The 8,593-nt window shown below is 44.2% G+C and overlaps 1 protein-coding gene across 2 annotated transcripts; it reads right to left on the bottom strand.

Annotated features, from left to right (window-relative positions):
• Positions 1-8,507, bottom strand: LOC115585957 (DEP domain-containing protein 7-like). Of its 2 annotated transcripts, none has more exons than XM_030424639.1 (12): positions 8,257-8,507; positions 7,761-7,946; positions 7,470-7,611; positions 7,291-7,386; positions 5,734-5,918; positions 5,378-5,579; positions 4,966-5,117; positions 4,616-4,813; positions 4,298-4,440; positions 4,033-4,158; positions 2,621-2,696; positions 1-471 (listed from the first exon to the last, which is right to left on the bottom strand). In XM_030424639.1, the coding sequence occupies exons 1-12, from the start codon at positions 8,321-8,323 to the stop codon at positions 260-262; spliced, it is 1,785 nt and encodes a 594-aa protein (XP_030280499.1). In that variant the 5' UTR covers positions 8,324-8,507; the 3' UTR covers positions 1-259. The 2 variants fall into 2 exon arrangements, with proteins under 2 accessions (XP_030280499.1, XP_030280500.1); XM_030424640.1 differs by having other exon boundaries at positions 4,616-4,807; positions 8,257-8,496.
• Between the last annotated feature and the right edge of the window lie 86 nt (positions 8,508-8,593).

Here is an 8,593-nt window from a genome sequence, read left to right on the forward strand (position 1 = left end):
TCATGAAAAAAAAGAGAATATATCAACTGTTTATTTATTTTTTCAATAATAAAGCAAATACATGCATGCAAATGTAATCATATGCCATATATCTTTATCCTTTACAGTCTTCACTCTGATTTATTGTCATGCACAAATAATTCCTTTCAGTTATTATGCTTGTTTCTAACTGAGCAAATATCAACTAAAACCAGATAATGGTGAAAGTGACAGCAGAAGACATCAGAGACAGGCGGGCTATGTCACTGTGTTCACAAATCTACAGCACCCCAACAGCAAATTCACCGTAGTACTGGTAATATATCTCTGGGTGGGCTTGGTAAAACTGTCCTAGTAGACGCTTCCTCTCCTTGGCAGAAATCTTGGTGTCCAGGTGGATGCTGTTCAGAAGAGCCCACAGCTCCTGGTGGGTGGTGTTCTTTGTAGAGTCTGTATAGGACCTGCTGGAGGTCGGCTGACAGAATGTGGAGCCTGAAGGATCGAACGCAGAAAAACATGGTGTTGATAGGGATGGAACTTAGAAAAAAGGATTTTCAAGCTGCGTCATAGTGTTTGTCACTCTGGAGCAGTGGAACATGTAAAAACAACACTGACGTATTTATACCTTTTAACATTGTTAGGGCTAATGTGTTACAAGCAACTGCTTGTCTTTACGGGGGGCACTGGAGAAGTTTTGACATAATTTCATAACACAGCCTGCTCGAGATCTGTCATGCATAAAGTACGTATTGTTGGTGATTTCTAAAAACTTGTGTGATAAATTTCTAGTAAGTTTTCACTTCAGGCAACAATGACAGTTTGCATCTTACATGAGAGGCTTTTAAGGATCCACCTGCTGTAGAAAAGCATTCAACAACATAAAGTCGTGCATGGAAAAACACTGGAAATAATATGCGCCCTCTGCTCCAGTGATTACAGTCTATTGGAAACAGTGCAGTCAGTGTAAAAAGTAAGGAATCATGACAGATGTGTTTTTCTGGACGTCTGTAACAAGACACAAGGTGGTATTGCAATGAACTGGAAAATGTCAGTACCATTATCAGCTGCAATGCAATTTACATTTTATCAGATACACTATATTGCCAAAAGTATTCACTCACTCATCCAAATATTTGAAATCAGGTGTTCCAATCACTTCCATGGCCACAGGTGTATAAAAGCAAGCACCGAGACATGCAGACCGTTTCTACAAACATTTGTGAAAGAATGGGTCGCTCTCAGGAGCTCAGTGAGTTCCAGCGTGGTACTGCGATAGGATGCCACCTGTGCAACAAGTCCAGTCAGGAAATTTCCTCGTTCCTAAATATTCCACAGTCAATTGTTAGTGGTATTATAACAAAGTGGAAGCGATTGGGAACGATAGCATCTCAGCCACGAAGTGGTAGGCCATGTAAAATGACGGAGCAGGTTCAGTGGATGCTGAGGTGCATAGTGCGCAGAGGTCGCCAACTTTCTGCAGAGTCAGTCGCTACAGATTAGCTCCAGAACAGTGCGTAGAGAGCTTCATGAAATGGGTTTCCATGGCCGAGCAGCTGCATCCAAGCTATACATCAGCAAGTGCAATGCAAAGCGTCGGATGTAGTTGTGTAAAGCACACCGCCACTGGACTCTGGAGCAGTGGAGACGCTTTCTCTGGAAGGATGAATTGCACTTCTCCCATCTGGCAATCTGATGGACGAGTCTGGGTTTGGCGGTTGCCAGAAGAATGGTACTTGTCTGACTGCATTGTGCCAAGTGTAAAGATGGTGGAGGGGGATTATGGTGTGGGGTTGTTTTTCAGGAGCTGAGCTTGGCCTCTTAGTTCCAGTGAAAGGAACTCTGAATGCTTCAGCAAACCAAGAGATGTTGGACGATTCCATGCTCCAAACTTTGTGGGAACAGTTTGGGGATGGTCCCTTCCTGTTCCAACATGACTGTGCATCAGTGCACAAAACAAGGTCCATAGAGACATGGAGGAGAGAGTTGGGTGTGGATGAACTTGACTGGCCTGCACAGAGTCCTGACCTCAACCCGATATAACACCTTTGGGATGAATGAGAGTGGAGACTGAGAGCCAGGCCTTCCCGTACAACATCAGTGTGTGACCTCCCAGAAGAGTTGAAGCCGTTATAGCTGCAAAATGTGGACGTCATATTAAACCCTATGGATTAAGAATGGGATGTCACTTAAGTTCATATGCGAGTCAAGACAGGTGAGCGAATACCTTTGGCAATATTGCTTGTCATCAGTAATTTAAATTATACACATTCCCAAATGTTATGAGCACACCTAAGACCACTATGATCTGTTCAATTCCTGATGGCTGAGTGGAGCCAAAACACCTCAGGCACAGATGTGAAAATTAAATGCATCTCTTAGACGTTCCAGGTAATAAAATGTGTCAAGTTGATGTGCATTAAAGCTTATTGTGAAATAGTGAAAAAAAAATTTCGTCTTCCCCTTTTAAAGGGATACTGTACCTGTCTTTGAGTGCAGCTGTACAATAACAACAAACTGATGAGAGGAAAGATTTCTACCACTCTATTCTGACATTGAAAGTCACAATGATGTTTTGATCCATCTATTATCAAGGCGTATTGTGTTAGACATGTTGGATTATCACTTATAAACTGTCATTTACCAGTCACATCGGGCTGCTTCCCCTGTACGAGGCTGACCAGCTTGTCACTCACTCCTTTGTGTAGAGCCCCTGGTATCTGGAGCAAAGAGAATAATATAGAAAATAAATAGAGGTCGTCATGAAAATGGCTTGTCCATTAAATTACACTGGAAAAATTGGCATCCTATTTGAAATTTCAATTCAACTTCCCTTTGCCCCCATTCAATGACAGCCTTACACAAATGTCTGAGACTAAACTGTATTTTGCAACTCGATTTGAGCAATTTGCTTATGCAACGGTGAGTTACAGCACCACTTAATGGCAAAGTTCAGACAGACACGCCACACATTTCAGCCTCAAACCATCACAGCGTATTCTGGGTTGGCATTCTGGTTACAGTGAGTCAGGGCCAGAAATGGCTTGCAGATGTAACACATGTCAATGTTGGTCCCCATACACTAGAAGGAGAACTTTGTCTGCCTCGTCAAGTCTGAGAAACCTGGACATCGTCTTGTCTTAAAGCTCCTCGGTGCTTTAGCTCATGGCCACACATTCACAGGAAGCTGTGCACACATGTGGAGAGTGCTTCATAAAAAATGCTGTTCAGTTGCATTATGGGACATGTAGGACCCAGTGTTACTAGGCGCTAAGAGTTTGAACAACACAATCTCTACTACTTAGATATGGGATGTTTTTTTTATTTTAGGTATACTACAGCTGTGGCTTTGGAGAAGGTGATGCTTGGCTGTCAGTCAGTCCAGACAAAAAACTCATAATTAAACAGATGCTTTGTCGTCAGATTTTGTAGAGACATTCGCGATCGTAGAGGATGAATCATTATGACCTTGTTGACTCTCTTACCTTCTCTTGAGTGCCAACTTGAGGGTTAAGGAGAGGTTTACTAGTGGTTTTGAGGTAAATGTCTTGACAACCTTGGATGAATAATATTTTGGTTTATGAGCAAATTACACCCTGATCCCGGCGAATCGGTGAATAAGGTACTATTATATCATATATTTGAGAGATATAGGAAAATGCCAGCTAAATTAATGACAGTCCCAGCAGACTCAGCTTTGTGTGAAGTGATAGCAAGGCAATGTTAGTATAAAATGTTAAACTGAGATAGGGAACATTATATCTGCTAAACATCAGCATGAGGAGCAGGTTGGCATTTAGGTCTAAGATCCACTGTAACCAAGTACAGCCTCACAGAGACACTAGCATGACTATAAGTAGTGCACTACAAAGTCACTGGAGAGACATTTCCGACACAGCCTTGGGTTCTTCATGCGCTTCTTGTGAGACTCCCAACTTTATGTAAGTGCAATACAAAATCTTCACTTTCGAGGAACACATCGATTATTTGATGAGTCGAGGTAAAGACACACACGACTAGAAAAGTAAATTCCTCTGTTCCTCTCAATTTCCTTACCTTAAACATTTCCTTTATGTTGCTGAGCATGAACACCACCATCAGATCCTCTTTTTCCTTTGGAAGAGACTTGTTGTGGAGGACGGCCCTCGTGAAAGACCTCTTCACTGTCAGTCTGTTCTCTATCTGAGGGTCCAACAGCACATCTTTAATGTCAGCTTGCCGCAGTGATGACTTTCAATGTTGAGACATTCTTGAACTGGACAAAAACGCATTAAACTGAGAGCAAAATGCATTATCCCTAGAGGTCGTCACCAGCCCTCACCTCCTTGTCCAGTTTTATCTCTTGTGGGTCAGCTGCCAGAGCCATGAATACAAGCAGCCTGCGCAGCTCGTCTCTGCAGGCGGGAGGCAGCAGCTTCAGACACAGCTGCAGAGCCTCAAGAGCTGTGCCCAACTTCGCATTCACTGGCAAGACAAGAGAGACAAACAAGTCACACTGAGGTTACTGACACCTTAGGAGAGTCGGGCAACTACGGCAGAGAAACGGGCTTGGTTACAATTCCTGGCTGACTTATTCTAGGACAATGTGAATCTTAATAAACGACAAAATTAGTTTCTGGGTCCCAACCCTTGCTCTTACCCAGCAGGTCAGTGATGGCTATGTATATGTCCACCATGTATTGGGGCAGCAGTGGAGGCCTGTCTGTGTGGCTGTAGTGTTTCACCAGGGTCCTGTACAGCAGCAGCTTGCACTCGTCCAGACCACTCTGGGAGAGACGAGGCCGCTCATCACTGCTGTTGGCCGGGCTGGACACAGACTCCAGAGACTGCACTGGAGCTGGAATATGTATATTGTTATAACATTAACAGTGGCAGTTGCATGCTTTACAAAGAACTTGTCAAAGGAATGGAAGCATTCTGTATTTTAGAGACGACAACACCAAACTCAAGGACCAGCCCCTCTGTTCTGGTACTCATCCAAGCACTTGCCTCCATCCTGTGAGCTGCTACCAGCTGGTACTTGCTCGCAGCTCTCCTCATCTTGCAGGAAGCAGTGAGGCAGCTCTCTGCTCAGCTCCACCACTGGCTGATCAGGGAGGAAGTCCAGACAGTCCAGAGCTGCGAGGAGCCACTCATCGTCCCTGAGGGTTAAGGAGCAAAACAGGAAAATAAGCAGGGATATTCCTTGATATCCTCATTTACTTATATACATTTATTTTAATAATCAAAGAATAGTTAACAATGCAGGTATACTTTTTTATCCACTAAAAAAAACACATTTAGCCACCCAAGGAAAGGGTTTCAGGTGTATGTGAAGATGTACACTTCCTTAGTGCTGCACTTTAGATCCCTAAAAACCACTTACTACTCAGCTAGAAATTATCAGCAAAGCCAAACCCACTGAGAGTCCCTGAAGGCCTTGAGGATCTGTCTGTCCAGGTGGTTGCTGCTGTAGATCAGGTCTGGGTTCTTGTGAGCCAGCAGGTTTAATGGAGGGGGAGAGGACGGGGCCTGGCTGCACTGAAGCACTCCTTCCAGCAGGGGGAGCTCCACCAGGTTCAACAGCCTAAGCAGGGTCTGCTCCTGCCACACCTCGTCCACCACTAGGACAGAAGCGCAACCGATATTAGCAGAAACAGAGAATTCATTTACATTTGTTACATGGAGGCATGTCCTTGTGTCTCCGAACACCTGTGCTTTAACAAAGGATTGTGGCACAACAGGCCGAAAAACACACGTGGTAACATAGCGCCTTACGTGACTGTGGTAAAGCAGTGTCCGTCTGCACTCTGCTGGGACTCACACTGTCCACCAGAGGCTCCAGTGACAGGCTGGCGGGGGCAGGAGGGTCCAGCTGGTTGGCTTTCATGGGCGTCAGAGAACATTTGACAGGGGTGGACACCTGAACGTGGGGTCCAGTTGGACAGGTCTCCTCTTCGTTCCTGGAATACAAAACAGAGAATGCTGGGAGCTCATGCTGGTGACATACTGAATAGCACGTTTCAGGATTTCTAGCACAGGTTAGGCAATGTGAAGATGATAAAGATTCGAATTTCTGTAGAGATTCTGCAGTATTGTTTACACAGTGGCTGTTTTTTTTTTAATTAAATATATCTTTGAAGGGGAACTCCACACAAAGACTGTTTGTATAGTTGTATAAAACTATGTCTCCAAAGGGAACTGCGAGAAGTATTAATTCCCTCAAGTGCTGTAACTTAAGTTAAAGTCAGAAAATGAGAGAGAGCTTGGGCTGTGAAATTATGAAGACGTGAGCCATCCGAACTCTGCAGCCGTCTCCTCATCTCAGTTTGAAGCTACTGGCTCGAGCCCACATTAATCATCAGTAGCAAAACACACAAATCTGCGGCTTGGTGGTTTCGCTGCATTGTGAGTAATGTAGGAGCCAGGTTTTGACACAGAGGAAGAATGCGTCGGAGGAAAAAAAGAACATATCTCATAGTTCTGCAGAACTGGTTACATTACTCTTAGCCATACATCGTGAGTCGAACAAAGTTATCATGCAATTCGCAATCAGTGAAGCACCCTTTCAGTTTGCTTTTGTTTTTTTTGTTTGTTTTTTTTTTTCAAAAAAAGGACTCCATCATGAAACCAATCAAATTTCCATGCCAAGCCTAAAAGACAATAATGATATAAGCCACTATTATGATATAAAAAGCTGTAAAATGTGATTTTTTTTTTTTTTAAATTGCCAATTATGGTTACAGTCCTACAGAGCTAAAGTGGCTGATACATAAAAGATGCAGACTACTTACAAATGTCAAAGCCAGCCAGTTACCTGCCGCAAACTGTACTCACAATTTTCAGATTACGTGCAACAGACTCTAAGAAGACATTTCATTCAGGGTTCCTGACTAAACAAAGGCAGAATAAAACCGTGTGTCACATGGAATAAGTGCATTTTGCAGCTACACCAATCTTAACAGGTCTTAATTATAGCTCAAACATGTCTGGCTTTAATTGGAGAGATTTGTCCTCGTTCATTTCTCACTATAAGTGAAAATGAAATGGGGGGGAAAAAAAAAACTTCTTAGAAACTGACTCGATTCAATAGAGCCATCTCACAGAATTTACCGCTCAGCAAGAGATGTTTTTATTAGAACCTGGGCAGTTCACACTTTCAGGATGCTACATAAATATCCACACTTGCCAGCAAGCAGTTTGCTGTACATGTGGACGATTTTAGCAATTAAGGACAATATTCCAGTAGTCTTTAAATGAGCAGTTTTAGGAGACATGCGTGAAACTCTGTGGAAACCATTGTGTCTGAATCAATGTGTGATTCAGACGTCCTACCTGTCTGAGGGAGCGCCGCAGAAGAGCTTTTGGATCCCATTCACAAGCGCGCCTCTTTCCAGCTCATCGACTGAAGGAGTGCACCCACTTACAAATCTGTGTAAAAGAAGGCGCAAACGACCACTGTGGATAAAACTGTTCATCAGAACATAAAGAGGATGTGTTTGCGTGCATCTAACCTGTAAAGAGCACTCTTGCTGCCCTGAAACACATCCTGCTTCCTGTCTTTGCCAAACACTTTGGTTCCCACTGCCTCAAACACATTACAGTCCAGCAGAGCCTGGCACACACACACCACTTTGTCCCGGGACACGGCGGCACCTTAAAGTTAAGCCAAGCAAAGCTGCAATTTGTGAGCGTCCTCTGGTTTATAAATGAAAAGAGGGAGCGATGATGAGACAGCTTGGGTGGAACAGAACTTTGGTGAGATATTTAGCTCATGAGATGATTTAAAATGTGAGAATATACACCCTCAAAGCCTTTGACCCGACTGATATGTTCTGCCACCACATCCACAGCCTCTGAGCCGAGGAAACAGTCGCTGTGAGACTTGAGGTGGACTCGTCGACGCTTCACTGTCACCGAGGACCTGAGGTGGGAGATGAGACCACTCCACATGGAGGATGACTGGGCCGGTTTACTGGACACTCCATGTGCTGAGACAAACACACAGGGGGGAGAGAAACAAACGGAGTCATGTTTTACACATGAGCTGTGCAGGGTCTGAGTACAGATGTACAGCAGGGTGTAGAAGGCAATCTTAGGATGACAAAGCATGGAGAAGAGGAAAGGCTGGTGGAGGAATATGAAGGTCAGTCCGAGGAAACCTAACCAGGGTTGATTATTAATGAGCACAACAACTGGAAGGAGTTTTGAGTGTGTGTAGTTCATCCGGGCTGGTTAGGAGAGACACATGAACAGGCCTGCAGGCTGCACAGATCCCAGCAGCTCGTCTCATTCACTCACCTTGAGGACGAACACACAACTTTTCCGCCAGCTTCAACGCCGCGGCTCTTTCTTTTATCGACGCCATGCCTGGCAGATGGGGGAAAGGCAGCTGAGTTACACTTCTTCAGTTGTTAGCATGTGGTTAGATCAGCAGGAGAGGCCAGGGACGCGAACCACGTCCGAGCAGAAGCGCTTTTGGTTTGTGTGTGCAGTTTTAAAACTCAACCTCTAGATGGCGCCAAACGCTCAGTCAGAGGCGTCTCTGGTCCACCTCCTGTACAAACCGCTGTGTTCACGGTCTCGATACATAATGCTCTAAAAAAAAAAAAAAAAAAAAAAAAAAAAACATTGTCGA

The sequence above is a fragment of the Sparus aurata genome, chromosome 8 (assembly GCF_900880675.1).
Source record: "Sparus aurata chromosome 8, fSpaAur1.1, whole genome shotgun sequence".
NCBI lineage: Eukaryota > Metazoa > Chordata > Actinopteri > Spariformes > Sparidae > Sparus > Sparus aurata.